At 39.6% G+C, this 20,477-nt stretch overlaps 3 protein-coding genes across 4 annotated transcripts; 1 reads left to right on the top strand and 2 right to left on the bottom strand.

Moving 5' to 3' along the window:
• Positions 1 to 976: 976 nt before the first annotated feature.
• LOC148930706 (protein PSK SIMULATOR 1) lies at positions 977 to 2,770 on the top strand. The gene has a single exon (XM_089067006.1). The coding sequence runs from the start codon at positions 1,108 to 1,110 to the stop codon at positions 2,590 to 2,592; it is 1,485 nt and encodes a 494-aa protein (XP_088923132.1). The 5' UTR covers positions 977 to 1,107; the 3' UTR covers positions 2,593 to 2,770.
• A 1,730-nt stretch (positions 2,771 to 4,500) lies between these two features.
• Positions 4,501 to 7,337, bottom strand: ACS12 (1-amino-cyclopropane-1-carboxylate synthase 12). The gene is made up of 4 exons (XM_089067169.1): positions 6,798 to 7,337; positions 6,585 to 6,716; positions 5,562 to 5,722; positions 4,501 to 5,418 (listed from the first exon to the last, which is right to left on the bottom strand). Exons 1-4 carry the CDS (start codon positions 7,200 to 7,202, stop codon positions 4,572 to 4,574), a joined length of 1,545 nt encoding a protein of 514 aa, XP_088923295.1. The 5' UTR covers positions 7,203 to 7,337; the 3' UTR covers positions 4,501 to 4,571.
• Positions 7,338 to 10,313: 2,976 nt separating this feature from the next.
• On the bottom strand, positions 10,314 to 16,780 carry LOC148930704 (LRR receptor-like serine/threonine-protein kinase ERL1). Of its 2 annotated transcripts, none has more exons than XM_089068817.1 (27): positions 16,175 to 16,780; positions 15,461 to 15,599; positions 15,265 to 15,336; positions 15,103 to 15,174; positions 14,943 to 15,014; positions 14,783 to 14,854; positions 14,615 to 14,686; positions 14,459 to 14,530; positions 14,304 to 14,366; positions 14,162 to 14,230; positions 13,987 to 14,058; positions 13,828 to 13,899; positions 13,662 to 13,733; positions 13,515 to 13,586; positions 13,373 to 13,444; positions 13,220 to 13,291; positions 13,061 to 13,132; positions 12,899 to 12,970; positions 12,749 to 12,820; positions 12,604 to 12,675; positions 12,448 to 12,519; positions 12,288 to 12,359; positions 12,140 to 12,213; positions 11,912 to 12,043; positions 11,504 to 11,842; positions 11,055 to 11,422; positions 10,314 to 10,980 (listed from the first exon to the last, which is right to left on the bottom strand). In XM_089068817.1, the coding sequence occupies exons 1-27, from the start codon at positions 16,344 to 16,346 to the stop codon at positions 10,621 to 10,623; spliced, it is 3,012 nt and encodes a 1,003-aa protein (XP_088924943.1). In that variant the 5' UTR covers positions 16,347 to 16,780; the 3' UTR covers positions 10,314 to 10,620. The 2 variants fall into 2 exon arrangements, with proteins under 2 accessions (XP_088924943.1, XP_088924942.1); XM_089068816.1 differs by having other exon boundaries at positions 14,304 to 14,375; positions 16,175 to 16,779.
• Positions 16,781 to 20,477: the final 3,697 nt, after the last annotated feature.

Raw genomic sequence — 20,477 nt, 5'->3', positions numbered from 1 at the left:
GAACGAAAAAGGTAAAATGGTCATATGTTTCATGACCAATTTTTGCCTTTATTATTCTATATAAGTATCATCCATTAACACATCTAATGCTTAGTACACATTAACTTTATTCGATTTGTTTTAAAATTTATTTTGATTTTAATGTCTCAGAAATTATTGTTAATGTCATTAATTCTACAAATCAATTAAAAATTGAGCTTGATTTATTCATTTTCTTTACCACTTCAACTAAATAAATAGAATAACAAATCAAACCTTAATTTTTATATAAATCTTAAAATTAATTGCATTAATAACTACTCTCCGTCTCACTATAATTGTCACTCTTTTCCATTTTGGTTTGTCCCACAATAATTGTCACACTTCATTAAGTAGGTCACACATTCCACTAACTCACTTCACTCACATTTTATTAAAAAATCAATATAAAAAAGTGAAACTTTTACAACCAATTTTTATTTACATTCCTTAAAATTCATGCCAACACCAAGAGTGATAATTATTGTGGGACGGAGGAAGTATTTAAGACATTAACATCAAGCTAAATTACCAAAACAAAATATAAATAGCAGTAAACGAGAATGGTGTTTAAGAAGTGCCGCAGGCACACAATTAAGCTTCATCCCCTACCATTTTTTTTACAATATATTGGTAAATACTTATTTGATTTATTTTGTAAATTATTATTGATATAAAAATTCTTCTTTCAATACTTTTAATATTACAAAATATAGAGTATATAGGCAATGTTGAAAACAAATTCAACGTCCACTCCTAGTCACAAATTACTACTCCTATTTAAAATCTTAAGAATAACATATTTTTTTGACTTGTACATTCGTATAGTAGTACAAGTCATTTTCGGAACAAAATTCAATTTTGATGACAACATACTATTACATATGTATGGAAGAGTACATATCCCAAAATCTATTGATTCCACCGCATATAGTGTGGTAAGTGGAATCCAAAATAGAATTGATATTAATCATACCCATTCGTTGATAATGTTTTCATCTCTGCATGTGGGCTTTGTCAACTCTCTCTCTCTCACACACACACACACACACACAATGATCCCATTGGACTCCTCTCCTCCTATTTGTAATGCTTCTCTTTCAAACATCCCATGATAGCTTTGCAAGAACTCACCACTCTCCTCCATTATCTTTATCTCTCTCTCACACTCCACTCTTCAAATACTATCCCATTCTCTCTCTCAATTCCTCTGAGATCAACAGATCAACAACCATGGCTTTAGAAACATGGCTGATCAAGGTGAAAAGATCCATCTCCCACACCCTCGATTCCGTCCGCGCCGCCCCGCCCCCCGCCGCCGCCGCCATCCGCAAATCCAACGTCGGCGTCCTCGCATTCGAGATCGCCGCCGTCATGTCCAAGCTCCTCCACCTCTGGCAGTCCCTCTCCGACAAGAATCTCGCCCGCCTGCGAGGCGACTCCATATGCCTAGAAGGTGTTCGTAAAATTGTCTCAAACGACGACGCCTTCCTCCTCGGCCTCGCCTGCGCCGAGCTCGCCGGCAACCTCCGCCTCATCGCCAAATCCATCGCCCGCATCAGCAACAAGTGCGAGGACGCCTCCCTCCGCTCCTTCGACCGCCTTTTCGAGGAGTTCGCCGACACCGGCCGCGATCGCCACAACTGGCTCATCCTCAGCCCCAAAGAGATCGATGCCAAGATGAAAAAGCTCGACCAGTTCGTCGCCAGCGCGGCCGCCCTCCACCGCGAGATGGACGAGCTCGTCTCCTTGGAAAACAGCCTTAAGAAATCGCTTCAGTCCAGAGAAATAAGCAAAGAGCATAAGAATGTCGAATTGCGTCAGAGAATAACCTGGCAGAGGCAGCAGGTGAAGTACATGAAAGAGAAATCCCTATGGTGCCGCAGCTTCGACACCGCGACCTCCATCCTGGCGAGAACTGCTTTTGCAGTTCTCGCCAGGATGAAGCTCGTCTTCGGGGTCGCGTCGCTCCCGCGGAGCCTGTCCTCGTCCTCGTCCGCGCTCGTCCACCCGTCCGAGAACCCGAACCTCTTCGCGTCCGGGCCTCTTATGAAATCCTCCCAATTGAAATTCTTCGAGGTGAACTCGGAGGTCCTGAAGCCGCCGGCCACGACCCTCGGCGCGGCGGCTCTGGCCCTCCACTACGCGAACCTGATCATCGTGATGGAGAAGATGATCAGGTCGCCGCAGCTGGTGGGGGTCGACGCGAGGGACGACCTCTACCAGCTGCTCCCGAGCAGCGTGCGCTTTGCGCTCCGGGGGCGGCTGAAGGGGGTGGGGTTCACCGCGAGCGACCCGGGGCTCGCGGCCGAGTGGAGGGAGGCGCTGCACAAGATCCTCGGGTGGCTGTCGCCGCTCGCGCACAACATGATCAAGTGGCAGAGCGAGAGGAGCGTGGAGCAGCAGAATCTTGTCCCAGCAACGAATGTGCTTTTGCTTCAGACGCTTTACTTTGCAAACCAGCAAAAGACAGAAGCCGCCATTACCGAGCTTCTTGTCGGCCTCAATTACATTTGGAGATTTGAGAGGGAGATGAATGCTAAGGCCATTTTCCATTGCAGCAACTTCAACTAGATGGCTTGCTTGTTTCTTGAATTTTTGTATTAAATTAACTCTGGTTGATTCCTGCAGATCTGTGAGGATAGTGTTGGTTCTAACCCCTGATCTGTATATTGTAATATAATATTGTTCTTGTAAATGTTTTTTGGAAAAAAGAAAAGAAAAAGATCATACATTTGCAGTTCCATGTGAACATATTCTTCTTCTGCATGCAATCAGTGTTACTCAAGATTTACATAAACTTGCATAATGTCACATTTTGCTAGCAGAAGGATTTTTCTTCGTATATTATTATTCAAGAAAGTGATCATTTTGAATGGGACGGAGGGAGTACGAGACGTGGAGCAATGGGATCCATATTTGCTTGGACTAGTATGTATATAAATATGGTGGACAAAATTAAATATCAAAGGTATTATATGGTTGTTGGTGGGGCTTGGGTTTCTTGAATTTTGTTGAAGATTAGGTTGATAATACATTGAATATTGAGGGTGCATTTTTCAAGGGATTGATGGTGGCCAGCCATATAAGCATGTGCGCATGAGCTAAATGGGCCTTCACTTTTGGATATATGGAAGAATTAATGAAAAGTTTTGCTTCTTTTTAGTACCCTTTAGGAATCTTAAAATTTGAAAAAGGTTAAGAAATGCCTTTTAATTTCTATTTTGTCGATCATGCATATTCATTTATTCTTTTACACCCATTTAATACATATATTAAACATATAAATATATGAGATGGATCAAATGAGTGGTCTTCTTATAGTGAGCGTGTAAGTCCCCTTTTGATTATTGCATCGCACATAAAAAACCATTAAGCATACTTATTGAACTTAACAAAATGAAATTTATTTTCGTTCGAATCATTGTACTTTTTAATTCGGTAAATTATGAACATCATAATAATGTAAATATCTATTACTCTTGTTAAGATATTATTAGAGTATCATTTTTATTATTCAAATCCTACCGTGTTTATCAAATCATATTGGTCTATTGCCCCTGCCATGTCATGTCATTATCGCAACAACACGAACAAAGTATCACCAACATAGTAAAAAGGTCATAATTAAAGTTGATGGATTAAAGCATATATGGAATTAAACAATAAAAGCTCATATTTAAAGTTGAGGGATTGAAACATCATATAGAATGAATAAATAAAAATAAGAGGTTCTTGAAAATGAAAACAAAAGCCTCAATCCCAAATCCAAAAGTATATAAATAGGTAAACAGAAAGGAAAAATCATTCGAAGTTGAGTCAAATTCTGTTTTACCCGATAACTTAAATAATGAGCCGAGAAAACCATGAAATTTCAGCCACCATTGTTTTCCATTTTTCAACCAAAAAGTGTTGCATAGTGACGTCCACTTATGGGAGGTGGAAATACGAATAAACCAAAGTTCGTGGTTTTTCCGGACCGATTTTTCTCCTAAAAAAATGAACAAAAAGTAGAAAAAAATAACAAAGAAAGGGTCAAATCCTACGTGTGAGTGATCTTAACAGATTGACGTGTAGGGGTTTTCTTTGTGAATAGTGATCTTCCCAGCTCCCTTGTAATTTGGGACAAATCTACCATTACCTTTTTAATTGCATAGTGATTTGTTTTAGAGTTATATTTAAGATTAATAATCTAATCTTGGCATGGTTTGATCTATTTTATGATTTTTATCATAATCTTCCAAATAGTATGTCAAATGGCTATGTCGATATTTTAACTAATCAATTCTATCACAATAAAGTCATAAAGATGAGAACAAATGATTGAGCTATTTGGACATAGACATGTCCAAATACTGAATTTAATGATTTTTTTACCACTTCTAAAATTTGGAACTAGATTTTGCCCAAAGTTTTCGTTTATCCCAACCAATATCCATGTAATGTTTCATCAAAGGAAATGTTAATGTATGCAAACTTAACTCCCAAAGAAGGTAGCTCCTGCATTTCAACTATGGCTAAATCTGGCCAATTAGAAAACAATAGCATAAGTTTTATACAGAAGGTTTACACATCTCAACAACTTTACGTATTCGTTCCATGACTAAAGGAACTTCGTTTACTTTTAACGTCGTAAAACAAAATCTGAACCATCCCGGCTCGATACAGTGACAAGCCGACCCGGGTGTAACGTTGATCTTGGCTGTATTTAAGAGCTTATCCCACAGATCAAGCTCCCCTTTCTCGTTGTAAGGACTCATTAATTTGCTCATATCAACCCAGCAATATAAGCCACCACTGCTTTCCGCGCACTCTAGTCCCAGCTCTTTCAAACCCGAAACGACTAAATCATACATGGACCGTATCCTTTGCCTGTTCGTGTTGATGAATTCCTTGATGAACCTTTTATCTGAGAGCATCGGTGCCAGAATCTGCTGTGTTGGAGTTGAAACTGACGAAAATCTGGTTAATTTCTTGGACGCTTTCAGAACATTTTCATTGAAGGAATATATAACCCCAACTCTAAAGCCCGGGATGCAGAGATCTTTGGAAAGTCCGTACACAATATGAACCCTGTCCTTGAAAGCATCTTCTGAGTCGACTATCTCAGCCATGCTCACAAACTTTTCATTCCCGTACGTTGAGCCAGCGAAGATTTCATCTGATATGATATGTATGTTCCTCTCTCTAGCGAAATCTAAGATGTCGTAAGGATTCAGCATATTCCCAACAGGGTTTGATGGATTTGATATGAGAATTCCACGGACTTTTTGACCCCGCTTCCTTGCCTGGTTAAATGCTTGTTCAAGAGCCGTGATGCTTAATGTGAAATTATCACAACTACGACAGTGAACAGGAATTAGTTCGACCCCTGTTCGCCATTTCAGGTCCCTATCGAATCTGCATATAATGCTAAGTGATAAGCATATAACGCAAAACAACATCAAGAGGCACATAAACAGAAGACAAAAATTTACTATTGGAATGTACGTTAAAAAATGGTGCTAGGATCAAATATTAGAATAAAAGGTTTCTTGTAATACCCGGGATAATATGGTGCGGGGACAAGGAATGCGTTTCCGGGATCAGCTAGACAGAAACTTAGTATCTCAAGTGCAGGAGTCCCACCAGAAGTTAAAACCATCTTTAAAGGGTCGAAAGATACTTCGTTTCCCATTGCTTCAGTCATAAAATCAGCCATTGCCTGCAATATTTGAAGAATATTTTTTCAGAAAAAGGCAAGGGCGTACGGAGCAATAAAGAACATAGTTCCCTAAATTCATTGAACACATAAACGGACAAAATGACTGAATCATGGAACAGATACGTTGACATACAATCTCTAAGATTACGATATAATATGTTCCGAGAATAACTTGTAAAACCAGATAACATGTCAACGAAAGTACCTACTATAGATCACCATAACTCATTATTTTACATCTAAAAATTTCTCTAAGAATTCTTTTTTTGCAACTGAAAAAAACAGGAAAAACAAATTATCTATGGTTGATGAATTATTATGAACTAAACAGTCTTACAATTACACTAGGCAAACAATTATTATTTCTGAGACATTGTTGCTTCAATGTGGAGGCGAAGATACTTAGTTTCTCCGTGCTTCTCCACACACACAGATTTAAACACGCATCAGTGACTACAGCACTTAACAAACCACTCCGAAGAGCAGCAAACACAAGCCAATTCGGTATTCTTAGAGTAAAGCAGCCAACAAAATTTCAAATTTCCGAAGTCCATATCCATCGTCTAGTCCTGACAAACTTCATCCATGGCACTACGACAGCAGTCAACGAAAAATATTCACTTAAGTAACCATCCCGTGGCAGCTGCAAAATTTTAACTTTCCTTTAATGCAGCTCAAGAGATTTATTGCCATCAATGCAACCATTACAAATCACATATCCTTCATTCTATCTCTCCGTATATGTGTTTGTATGCATACATATTGGTATTCATCTACGATTAATCCTATCTAAATGGCTAAGTAATCCAGAGTACTAATCAAGCAAACACAAAAGCTAGCAATGTAGTGGCATTTCCCTTACCATTTTGAACTCCAACAATCCATCGAATGGCTGGTATGTCGCGATTCCCCTCAGTCCGGGAGGGCCGCCTGCTCCGGACATCAAATCAGCCAAATTCTTCGAAAGCCGCTCCTCAATCAAATCCAATGACAACTTCACAGCAAAATAAATGAGTATCAAAGCCAATTACCAACAAATTACCCCCAAATTGGGAAACAAATCGTTCATTTTTACCCTATTTTCGGCGAGGCCGAGCTGGATAACGCCGTCGGGATTGGTGAGTTCATCATAGGCGTCCTCTTTCACTCGATCTAATCCAATGTAGTAGGGCGATTCGTTCGCCTTGGCGAGGTGATTCGCGCGGGAGGAGAGGTGGACGCGGGCAATGGAGGCGCCGCGGGAGAGGAGATTAGGGCGGGAGGAGGAGCGGGGGAGGTCGGAGGAGGGAGGGGGGTTTGTCGGGGGAGGGGAGCGGTTGCGCTTGAGGTAGAATTGGAGGAAGTAGAAGAGGGCGCAGGGGATGAGGGAGCCGAGGAGGATGCCGCCGCGGCCTTGGACGACGCCCTGCAGGGGGACGATGAGCCTCATGCCGGTGCGGGTGGGGCGGGATTCGTCGGTGGGAGGAGGGGTTTGGGTCATGTGAAGGCGGCGGTGGGGAGGGAGTGAGTGAGTGTAGTGTGTGTATTCGTGAAGTTTGAGGTGGTGATTTGGTTGAGTGAAGAGGGAGAAGAGATGGGATTCTGTTTTGGAATCTTTTGCTCTTTGCTTTGTGAGATGACATCTAAGCCCTCTTCCCTTTGTCTTGTGTTACCATAACTAGCCTCTTAATACTATTATCCCAAAATTAAATAAGTTTATCAAACTTGTACCTATATGTTTTATCTAAGAGCATCTTCAATAGTGGCTAGTCCACTGGATAGCCGATTCATGGTGCTAGCCGGACTATTACAAGCGGCCAGCGCACTTTCGGCAAGAAATTAGGCGAGCGCACGTCGATTTCCAGGCGCTGGCCGATGCGCTCGCCGATGCACTGGCCGCCATTGCAGGCGACGATTTGTCAACGATCGGCCAGCGCAATTTTTTAATACTTTTTTTTTAAAAAAATTTGAAACACTATATATTCGCAATTTTCACGTCATTTTCATTTGCACCACTTGTTTTAACGAGTTTTCTCTCTATCTAAATTTCTGTACAAGAGCAACCAGGCGAAATGAGTTACGCGGGTGGTAGTAGTGGTGGGGATGCTGAGGAGTACGAATGAACGAGGCATTGGAGGCCTACATGAACCGCGAGATGGAGCGGTACATGCAAAGGGCCTTGCAGCCGGCGATACCTCGCCCTCGACCCGTTGTCAACCGCCGAGCAGTGATTTATCGGGATCACGTAGCTGCACATCAGCGGCTATATGACGACTACTTCTCATAGAACCCGCGGTTTGGGGCCAACCTGTTCAGGCGGCGTTTTAAAATGCGCAGGGAGTTATTTATGTGTATCATTGACGCTTTGGAGCAGCAATATCTGTGTTTCCGCTTCAGGCACGATGCGGCTGGCAGACCCGGCCACACCCCTATTTAAAAGTGCACGGCGGCAATCAGACAGTTGGCCTGCGGAGGCGCGGCAGACATGTGGGATGAGTACCTCCACATCGGTGAGTCGACAGCCCTGGAATGTCTGATGTATTTATGTCAGGGCGTGATTGAAATATTCCGTGATCAGTACCTTCGAAGCCCTACCCCCCAAGATTGTCAAGATCTGATGCAGATGCACGGGGAGCAGCATGGGTTCCCCGGGATGTTATGCAGCATAGATTGTATGCATTGGGAGTGGAAGAACTGTCCGACTGCTTGGAAGGGGGCCTACAAGACCAGCTACAAGGGAAAGAATCCCACGATGATCCTCGAGGCCGTAGCTGAGCTGTGGATCTGGCATGCGTATTTTGGGGTAGCCGGGTCGAACAACGACCTCAACTCATCGCCCCTCTTCAACGAGCAGTGTCAGGGCATCGGTCTGGCCGTCAGTTTTGTGGCAAACGGCAACCGGCATGATATGGACTACTTGGCGGATGAGATATACCCTAGGTGGCCCGTCTTTGTGAAGACGACCAGGCATGCAAATGAGGACAGGAAGGCCTACTTTGCGGACGGCAGGAGTCGGCGCGCAAGGACGTGGAGCGCGCATTTGGTGTGCTCCAATCTCGATGGGCGGCAATTAAGGGTCCAACGCGTTTGTGGGATGTCGGCTGCATTGCTAATATAATGCACGTCTGTATTATCTTGCACAATATGATTGTCGAAGACGAAGGCGTACAACTGACTAATTGGGCCAATGACGATACTTATGCAGCCGGTCCAAGCCACGGCGTGGCCACCCTCAACCTACGAATGGGGGTACCTCACGATGAAGTCGGTCGCCTCCAGGCACATGTCGACATACGCCAAGTGAATGCTCATATTCAACTCCAAAAGGATTTAATTGAAGAGTTGTGGGCACGGAAGACTGCACGGCGATAGTTTTTTTCTTTATTATGTAATTTTTTTTAATGAATGTACTTTTTTTTTAAATGAAATTAATATGCCTCGTAAATTTAATTCCGTAAATTTAGTTGTTTTTGAATTATTTTTATTGCGGCTAGCCTGTGTTTAGCCTTAGGCTAGCCTATTTGCTTAAAATGATGATGTGGCAGTTGAAATTTTAGTGCTGATGACGTGACAGAGAGAGAGTGTGGCTAGCCTGTGGCTGGCCTAAAGCCATTGGAGATGCTCTAATCAATCAAAACAAGCACCACCTAAATACATTCAACACACCACATCTAAACAAACATAGTACTCCCTCCATTTCACTATATTTGAGGCGGTACTTTTGGCACGGAGTTTAAGAAGGGATGTTGGGTGTGTTAAATAAATAGATAAAAAAGTAAGAGAGAGTAAAGTAAGAAAGAGAAAAAAGTTACTCCCTCCGTCCCAAGGAAGATGACCCCTTCCTTGGGCGGCACGAGATTTTATGCAACCTTATTTTACGTGTTAAGTGAAGAGAGTAAAGTAAGAGAGAGAATAAAGTAGAGATAAATGTGTTTCTATTTTTGGTAATGGGTCATCTTGGTTGGGACAACCAAAAAGGAAAGTGGGTCATCTTCAATGGGACGGAGGGAGTATCATATATGGAAATGACTCAACTATAAAGAAAATTCCCGAAATGCGAAATGACTCAACTATAGTGAAAATATATTATACTCAAACATAGTACTAACGGCCATGCCACTGTACAATTAGGGTTGACCGTTAGTTTTTTACGAAACCGTTAAAAAAAAAAACTACTTTGTCGATATTTTCATTTGTTATAGATCTGTTTTTCAAAAAGTGAATGTTTTAGACCAAATTCATATTTTGGTCACATGTTTAGGACCAAAATTGACCTTAAACATTAGAATATTATTCAAACAAATTATGTTTTTAATGGGATAATTAAGTGAGTATTAATTATATTAATTGCATGGTTTCAACTCTCGTGTGTGTATATAGATTATAGACATAGTGGGCTGCACTACAAAATAGAGACAAATTTAGCTTAAATTTTAGATTTGCTAATCATAAAAATTGAATTCGAATATAATTTTGTACAATTATTATTGATTTTGATGAATAATAATTTGAAGTTGGGAGTATATGTTAGTATTATAACTTCAAACGTAACTTCACAAAATTGAAAAAGCACAAATAAATGCAGTACAACTAATTAATATGGCGAAAGAAGTAAATAAGAGCCGAAATTCATGTGATTAGCAATAATTAGTGGCAGCAATACAAATATCCACAAACTGCATGCCTACATCCTTAAGACTTTCATATCAAAACAGTCCAAACATAAAACTAAAGCAATAGTAGTACATATATTTTTGGAGCAACAAAGCAACAAATATTTGATCTCCTATTGTTAAAACATACACCACTTCCTTCCCTTCAAATCCATCAAACTGAGGGAACAAAATTGGGAATCCCTTCTTCAACTCCATTTCAATTTTGTTGCATCTAATCATATCACAAAACCACCAGCCAAAAACCTACAAAGTGTTCTTCGAGATCACCTCTCCGAACCTCACAAACCACTGAGCGTCCGAGGAGGAGTTCGAGACCTCGTGCTGCTGCTGAGGCATCTGCGGCTTGCCTACCACAAACTTGGCGTAGTCGATGCTTTTAGGAGGCGTGGTGGCAGCGCAAGGCTTCTTGGGAGGAGGCAGCGGGAGCAGCGAGACGAGGACTCTAGCCACCTCGTGCATGGTTGGCCTCTCGGATGGGTGGTGCTTCGTGCACAGCAGCGCCAGCTGGAAGGCTTTCCTCACGTGGGAAGAGTCCATGCACGTGACGGACACCTCAGGGTCCACAGCCTCCATCAGCGTGTTGTCGTCTGCTTTGGAGAGAACCTGAAGTCCTCCACACTGTTATAGCATATGAAAGGAAGGCTACACAAAAAATGGAAGGTTGAGAGTTTTTGTACCAGCTGATGTAAATTGGAGTCGTTGTCTACAGCCTTCTTTCCGGTGAGGAGCTCCAAAAGCACGATGCCAAAGCTGTAGACGTCTGACTTCTCAGTCAGCCTAGACGTCCTGGCATACTCGGGGTCAATGTAGCCTATTGTCCCAAGAACATAGGTCGAAGCATGAGTTTTGGCTGTGGGGAGGCATTTTGCAATTCCAAAATCGGATAGATGAGCTTCAAAGTTGTCATCGAGTAGGATGTTGGAAGACTTGACGTCCCTGTGGATGATCTTCGGGTTGCAGTCATGGTGGAGGTAAGCAAGTCCATGTGCAGCTCCAACAGCAATCCTCAGACGCGTCTCCCAGTCCAGTTTCACCTTTGAATGACCTGCAATGTGCACATATTACACGAGATAAGGCTTATAAAGAGGACCTCCAAACGAGGATTGAAACGAAGAAACACACGAACCATGAAGAAGATCCCAAAGAGAGCCATTGTCCATGTAATCGTAGAAGAGGAGGTTTCCTTGGGGCGAGAGGGAGTAGCCATGCAAGGTGACAAGGTTCCTGTGCCTTATACTTCCAACTGTTTCTAACTCAGTCTCGAACTCACGAGAGTCGTGGGGAAACTGCGTGTAGAGTCGCTTAATTGCAATAGGTCGGGAATTCTTCACCACACATTTGTATACTATGCTGGAAGCTCCATATCCTATGATGTATCTTTCATTCAAATTCTCTGTGAGCCTCATTATATCCTCATACGTGTGTATCGCCATGTCCATATGAAGGACAACGAGCTTCGATGAACCTGAACACAGAGAGAGAAGGTGTCAATATAGGAGAGAAAAGGGCAAAAAACTAGAAAATATTCACAAACCTTGCAGTGAGTTCTTGGAGCCCTTTATGAACTGCCTTGGTTGGTTGGACTTGTATATAGCTACTAGCACCATGGATAACAATGCGATGAACCCCAGCACGATACATACAACCGTTGTTCGTGAAAATACAGCTGAATCGAGACATCAGCAACTCAAATCAGAATCCAAGAAATCAAATGGAGATGAAGTATCATGCAATCAAGGCTTAGTAAGATATCAAACTGAACCTTTAGCTTTAGAGGGGTAAGGATCGCATATCGAGCCCAACCAGTGACCGCAGAGTAAGGCATTCCCGATGAAGCTGAGTTCAGCAGTGATCATTAGAAAACGACAGCAATGGAATAAACGAACAAGAAATAGGATTTTGATGTCTACCTGTCAGGTGAAAAACGAGAGAAGTTTCTGCCAGCAGGAACAATCCCACTAATATTGTTGTAAGAAATATTCCTGCAACAGACCAACAAACGTATCATTAGCTACCAAAGGAACGGCGGGTTTTTAAACGAAGACGTTGCTTAGCCAGAGCGGGACTCACAGCTTATCGAGGCTCAAGCAGTTACTTAGTTGTTCTGGGATCTTTCCACTGAGATGGTTGTTGTTCAGTATTCTGCATCTCAGAGTAAATTGTGTACATAAGTAAAGCATAAATAAAACTTGTTAAAGAAGATCAACACAAAAACCATCAACATACAGAGAGGCTAAGTTCTGCAGCTGGCCCAACTCTTCGGGGATGCTACCCGACAACGTGTTGAATGACATATCCCTACACAATGAACAAATGATGAGAGAAGTAGGATACATTTACTACAGGTAAGCTGACTAGGAAGGTGTCTTACATGGTCTGAATGCTTCTCAGATTGCTAAACTCGGCAGGAATGGGTCCGGTTAAATGATTATAACTTAAATTCCTACAGTGAAAGTATACAATTACATATTTTCCACAAGCTAATGAATGTAATCAAAACTGTAAAGCACGTCAGCCTTACAGAGTAAGGAGATGCTCGAGGTCACCAACGGAGGCAGGGATAGTTCCTGTGAAGTTATTGCTAGAAAGATCCCTAAGTAAAGGAAAAACAGAAGAAAGTCAAACGATCCAATCATGTTATTAGTTATTAAACTTACAATGTAGAATATTTTGAAGATCTTACAATGTATCAAGATTGATTATGTGCCCCAGCTCAATTGGAATGCTGCCTCTGAATTCGTTGGAAGACAGATTTCTGTCGATCAAGAAAGAAAAAATTTATTTCAGACATGTGTGCAATAGAGTGCTAAGGGCAACAAGCCAGAGAATAGGTAGAAAGTACAGGTATGTGAGGCTCTCTAAATGCTTCAAGCCCGAGGGAATGGATCCATTTAGCTGGTTTCCATGCACATTGCTGCAGAGATTAGAGTTAGCAAAACCAAAAAAGACAAACACATTTGAGAAGTAATATCTGGAGAATTAGTGGAGATCTTACAACTGATTCAATGCTGTGCAAGAGCTTATATTTTCTGGAATAGGACCTTCAAGGTTGTTGTTGGCCAGATTTCTGATGAAAATAACTAAAACATTCAGCACTTGTATGATTGATTGGAGGTAAAAAGGGTACAGTGACTCACAGTTCAAAAAGCTGTTCCAGTTTCCCAAGCTCGGATGGAATACCTCCGGTCAGCTGGTTATCGTTCAATTGCCTTCAAAATGAGCCGTATTAGCATCAGGCCACAAAAACTGCTATGTAACAACAGCTTACTAAGTCAAGAACTTACAAATAACTAAGCTTTGTCATATTTCCCAGCTCGGGAGGTATTGGACCAGTAAGTTTGTTGCCATGAAGATACCTGGAAGTAGAACAATTGGATCCTTTGAGATCATACAAAGAAGAGCTGATGAATAAAACAAAATCATAATAATCAATAAAATTTTCAGACTAACAATTTTCCTGTGTAAGAGAGGTTGCCAAGAATTGGTGGAATTGGTCCAACTAATTCATTTTCACTTAAATCCCTGAAAAAGGTAAACGAGACGAGTACTCAGGAATGCTCCATGTAACTCTTAGAAAACCATTCAACAAGAGATGAGCAGTATGCTTACAAGACAGCAAGAGCCTGCATCAGGCCTATAACCTCAGGGATCGTTCCCGTCAGCATATTTCCCTGTAAAGACCTGTCCATGGCATCTTTGCTACATCAATTCCGACCTTAACACCATAAAAACTAGGAAGAAATCATTCACCAGATACAAGGTTAAGTTAAATCAGTAAACTTACAGTGTAGCCACTTGTAGAAAGCCGATATTGTAAGGAATATCTCCAGTGATCTGATTGTAAGATATATCCCTAATGTGCAAAGGTATAAGACATTAGAGTTGAACAACAGAGGCTTAAAAGTAACTATCATAACTATACTTACAGAATCTCAAAGCTTGTGCAGTTACCAATATTGTCGGGTATAGCCCCTGTGAGATTATTGCCCCTAACATCGCTACAGATAGATGAGCATAAGATTGCAGCAAAATTCATATGTTAAAAGTGTTAGTTCAGTACTGAAAAAGGAAGCGCACTTACAAATACCAAAGGCCAGTCAGTTGGCACATGTCGGGGGACAATGTTCCCGTCAGCATGTTTCCTCGCAAACCTCTGCAGCGAGCAATATAACATGTTAGTATACAGACACTCTTAACAATTAGGTTGATGATTAGCAAATCCAGCTGCTTCACTTACAGATATTGCAGCACTTCATTCCAGTAAATTAGCCTTGGTATCTCGCCTGTAAGCTGGTTTTGAGCAAGATCGCTTGAATCCAGCACAGCATAAACACAACAAACAGTCAGAAAACACGGGTACATAATCCAGCACAGCATAAACACAACAAACAATCAGTAAACTTACAGAGTTTTCAGATTAGGAATTTGTGTTAGTGTCGAAGGAATTGGACCAGTAAGCTGGTTGTTCTTCAAGTTCCTGACACGGGTACATAATTCGCACGTCAAGCTAAACAACTAATATCTTCATCATAAATAGCACAAACCATGTATATAATATAACTCACAATAGCTCAAGCTGCTTAAGCTTAGAGATCGAGAAGGGAATGTCTCCTTCCAGCAAGTTTTCAGATACATCACTGCCAAAGATATAATTAAAAACAATAAACATCAACTAGACTCTTCCAATGGCAACCATAACACAGAAGGAACCAACACAACACTTACATAAGTTCAAGCAAGACACAATTTCCAATCTCATCCGGGATTTGACCTGTTAATTTGTTTCCTTGAAGATCTCTGCCAACAAATGCAAGTAAGAATGAAGCCAAGACAAAACAAGACAAGAAAGGTATGAGAAACAAACAATCTATTGGATTAAACACCTACATAGACTCAAGATTCCTCAAATCTCCAATGGCAGGTGAAATTTCCCCACCCAGGTTTAGATTTGACAGGTTCCTTCATCCAAAACACCATAATAGAAGCTATGGTTAAGCAAAATCAAGAAAGTAATTTGCTGAAACTAAACCAACTAAAACCAAGTACGAGTCCAGAATCAAAAAAATAAGGTACAGGGACATACAGAGCAACAACAGACATGGTGAGATTCCCACAAGATACACCTCTCCATGAGCAGAAATCATCATTGTGCACTTCATCCCAGTCCAGCAGCACATTGGCCACGTTGCTGAAGGAAGATTTGATCGACATCAACGCCTTGCCTATCCCCATCATCATTTAACAATTAAAAAAAAGGTAAGTATGACAAATAGCAAAAAAATGATTACAGAATAGTAATAAAATAAAAAGTAAACAAAGGAAACGCCTTTTTCGAGATTCTCCCCAAATACAGTATTGTGATGATGGTCGTTAAATTCTGCTTCGTCCCAACATGGATATCACACGCACATTTCACAAGAAGAAGGGAGAGCAACATTGTTTTAAAATTATACACACAAAAAAAACAGGAAATTTAGTTCTTTTCCGTTAATATTTCTGCAGAATTGAATTCCAGCTATCTCAGAAAACCCAGAAAAGTAGTAAATGATTTTTCTCTGAGAAACCAAGAAACATGAAAAAGTTTGAAAGCTGAAGAGAGAAAGAAAAGGCCAGCTCCATCATTTAGATCAAAACAGTCAGCACACCCTTTTCCAGCTTAGATGCCAAAAATCAAAACTTTCTAAAATTGGCAAACTATTTTGAAAAAACGAACAATGGGCGCAGCAGCAAAAGGCCAAAAGTCACATTCGAATCTCAAAGGACAAAACAAACACCCACCAACAAAAAATATGAATACCTTCATCGCTGAGAGATGAAGAAGCGAGAGGAAACAACAGAAGAAGTAGTAAGAGGACGACAGGGAGGGAAAAACCCTCTTCCATTTTCATCTTCGTTTGTTGAAACCCAGAGAGAGGGGAGCTCAAAAAAGGAGTCTTGGAGCGGAATTCCACTTTAGTTGGTCTTGTCATCCATCTCTCTTGATAGCTGAATTGTGATATTGGTGGCAGTGAATGTAGGAATATGTGTTGTGAGAGAGAGAGGGAGAAAGGAAGCAGGCGTTTGGCGTGATATGGAAGGCAGAGGAGCAGAAGCAATTAGGGAAGGGAGAGAGAGAGTTAAATGTTTGGCAACAGCACAGAGCAAGCAGAGAAGGCAGTGAAGTACTGTTAAAAGCTAGGACGATGCGTTATGAGGAGAGAGAAATTGGAGTCATTATGGATATGTACGTAGAGAGAGAGAGGGGAAACGGCGGTGAAGCGACGTTAAGCAGTTTGAAGTAAAGGATGTGAGATGTGTAGCAGCGGCCGTCAGCCGTACTGCCGTTTCCCAAAGAGGCTACACTTTTTTCATTACTCACGCGCCGCTCTTAATCATCTTTTTTCTTTGGAAATTCTGCGATTATGGTTTCAAAATCCAAACTTGGAATATGGGATAGTAATCAATTAGCCTTTTTGTTATGTGTTAGTATATCATATTGGTAATTATTTTTATAAGGAAAGGATGTCACTATAGCTTTTCTTATTTTATTTATGTATATATAATGCTGATTTGTCAAGAATATATGTCCAGCAACAAAAGTTTGACATACTTTTCTAATTGATTCCAATGAGTAAAATATTCTTTTATAAATGCTCTAAAGAAACTTGACCGGAGAGATAACGTGATTCCGTCGCCTTGGCGGTCACTGCACCCCATCCAATATTATGTGAGGATCCAATATTATGTGAGGGGTTCAATCAGGATACACAGTAACCCGTTAAGAAAGAGATCTTAAAACATTAGCTGCCAGAAACTCATCTTCCAATATCTCCCACTTGTGCCTGCAAGATGGAAGCAACTACACGAAAATAGTAAAATTTGAACTCAGACTCATTGCAGCAAGATCTGCCCCTCCATTGCCAACTGCGTTGTTCCTGCATGCAAGTGTGTGAGTATATTCACAATGGATGAATGGAGAGGAGACAAATGCAGGGGTGGCGCCCTTCGTTGCGTTGCGTTTGCGGGTGGCTGGGGATGGTCGAGCGATTGGCTCCACGCCTAGATAGAGACGCGCGATCGGCGCTGCTAGAGGCGCGACCACTCACGAAGTCCGTTGTGGGGGCTGAAGGTGCGATGTACATTGAACAAAAATATTATTGTTGCTTTTCTGGAGTAAAAGAAAGAAGAAAGAAATGAAATAAAAATGTTTTCGTATTTAATTATTATAATACCTAATTAATGGCTTCCTTATTTAAATTTTTTAATTTCTTAATTACTAAAAGCGGATTTCATTAATTAATGGTTTCTTTAATTTATTTCTTATTTAATAATTTCCATAGTTAATGGTTTCTTTGACTAAAGACAATTGGTGGAGTTCCTTAATCAATAAATATTCTATGCATAAATATATATATTTAAATATTTGTTAATTTTAATGACGTACTATCTTATTATATATTGCCTCATATTTTAATTTTAAAAACAGAATGATGAATAGTGTAAGTTAATGTTTTAGCATGGAAAGAGGATGTGGTGTCATCTATTGTGGATGTTCTAATAACTAGAAGTATTTTTTGCTAAAAAAATACTTCCTCCGTTCCGCTTTAGCAGTCTCATTGACTTTTCTGTCCTCCTTTTGTAAAAATAATAAAAAATTAGTTAAATAGGAAAAATGGTAAATTAAGAGAGAGATTAATATAGAGAAGAGTCTTATCTACATTATTGTTTCTTACTTTACAATTTATTCACTTTAACTATTTTTTTATCATTTTTACAAAATGAGGGCAGAAAAGTCAATGAGACTGCTAAAGGGGGACAGAGGGAGTAGAAAATAACTCATTTAAGTTAAACATTCCAAAAAAAAATACAAGTTACTTTTGGTGAAACGCGTGGAGTACCATTTACCGTGATATTCCCTCCCCAAAAAATTGGTTTATTTTTCAAATGACGAAAAGAGTAGTACTACCGTCTCAACTTAATTGTCATTATTTTCTATTTCGGTCTGATAAATATGCCTCACACATTCTACCAACTCACTGCATTCACATTTTATTATAAAACTAATTTTAAAAAGTGAATTTCACAATCCACTAACTTTTCTGACCAACTTTTCTTTATATTTCTTAAAATATGTGCTCATTCCAAGATTGAGAATTAAGTTAGGACGGAAGGAGGAAGTATAATGCATCAAACCACGCATGACATACACTCTCTCATTGGCGCGTGGAGCAAGGAATAGCCTTAGCGGGGCCTAGTCTAGTTTTAAGCAAGTAAAAGTGCTATTTCCACACCTCTATTTTTTATCTATCATTTCTCCACTTATTCACGTACTTTTTACACAGTAATAACAGTCAATATTTCGAAGAAAAATAAAATATTCTGAGTTGAGTTTAGACCAAAGATACTTTTACTCTGAGTCAAATAAAAGTGGAGGAACCTTTTCTATTTCTATTAAAAAAATTTCTGGCCTAATATTTCAATTTTTTCCTTGAAATAGGAAGGGTAAATCCATTTTCTTGATATGCAAGGAATTTTTTTTTGACCCATTTTGGTGACGTGGATCGGTTATATATGGTGATGAAGCCAAAAGTTTCACAATTTTGTGTTGGAATCATTTATGGGGAAAAAATTTGATGTATTTGTTTGTTGAGAATGGAAGATATTTGGAAAAGGGGATATTCCTTAATTTGTGGTTGAAATTGTGAGTGTTTGTATATCTATGAATATTTCATTTTTTTTAATTGACGCACACTTAATTTACTTGTATGGAACTGAAGCATGGTCGTGGGAATGGTTGCATAGGTGTGAGATAGAGACCGTGGGCTCGGACAGGGACCACCTACGTGCACCGCGGTTTAGAACGTACGACAAAGGCCAATTCGGTCGAGCCATGCAACATCGAACCTAGATAATTTATTTGCAGCCTTTTTTCTTTTTTTCATTTTTTCCCAAATCACTTCTATAAATTAGTACTCCTCTTTTAGAGTTTTACATCTTAATTATTTAAATTTTAGATTTTAAGTAATTTTAAAAATTTATACTAATAAATTTTAAAAGTATGTGATGGACTAAAAATATTAGAAATATTGTCTAATTGTGGTCAAATTGTCGTTGAATATGTTACTGATTGATTTGAAAAAATCATACTCCATCCGTCCCATAAAAATATGTGTCTTTTTGAATTTTCATCTATCCCATAAAAATATGAGCACTTCTGTTTACGGAAAGTTGTCCCCAACTCATTATTCATATATACCAATTTATTTACAACTTATACAGCTATGACCCACCATTGCAATTCATTAAACACTAATAATAATGTGTGTTCTAGTATCCACTATCACTACTTTAACCACTCTTCTCCTTTTGTCTTTTACTTTACTAATTATGTATTAATTCACATGTCATTTTAATTGCATATATTTTTATAGCACAGAGGGAGTATGACATGTGAATAATACTCATACGATGGTGTTCGGTTTCCTAAATAAAATAATAGCGAGATATAACTAGGATTAAGTTGCGAGATTATAATTTAGTAGGAATGAGTTGACTATATAACTAATGATCACATATCTTTTCATTTAGGATTAAGTCATGAGATTCAGTCATATGAACCAAACATAATATTATAAATTTAGTTATGGAATATAATATTACAGACTGAACAATTCCTTTATACAGTATCTTATTGGCATATTTGTTGTGATTGACATTAGCAAAGATAGTCCATTTTAAAGAATGTTTTAATAAGTTACACAAAGTCAACTTTTTAGATATTAGAAAATAGAGCTCGAAAATTATAGCTATGTGTATATATTGCATCAATTTTTTTCAATAACTTAATACTTGTCCAATATTACATGGATAATAGATCATATAGTTGTCTTACATAAAGAATGAATTTAAAGAGACATCATTCACCTACACTATACAACATTAATTTCATACATTTGAATTATGCATCTTTTCCATTAATTATGACCTACAATTAATAAGGAAGACCTAGTTCATACTCCATAATTAAAATTATTGTTTTAAGTGGTTTAATACGTAATTAAAGTTATTGAACTGCTTTCAAAATAATTAATTACTTTAGCGAACAAATGATAGTGGAGTAT

Source organism: Salvia hispanica, chromosome 3 (assembly GCF_029641045.1).
Source record: "Salvia hispanica isolate PSC_SH4W2 chromosome 3, Shi_PSC_v1, whole genome shotgun sequence".
NCBI lineage: Eukaryota > Viridiplantae > Streptophyta > Magnoliopsida > Lamiales > Lamiaceae > Salvia > Salvia hispanica.
Note: the sequence above shows the minus strand (reverse complement) of the source record. Positions and strands in the feature narration are given on the sequence as shown.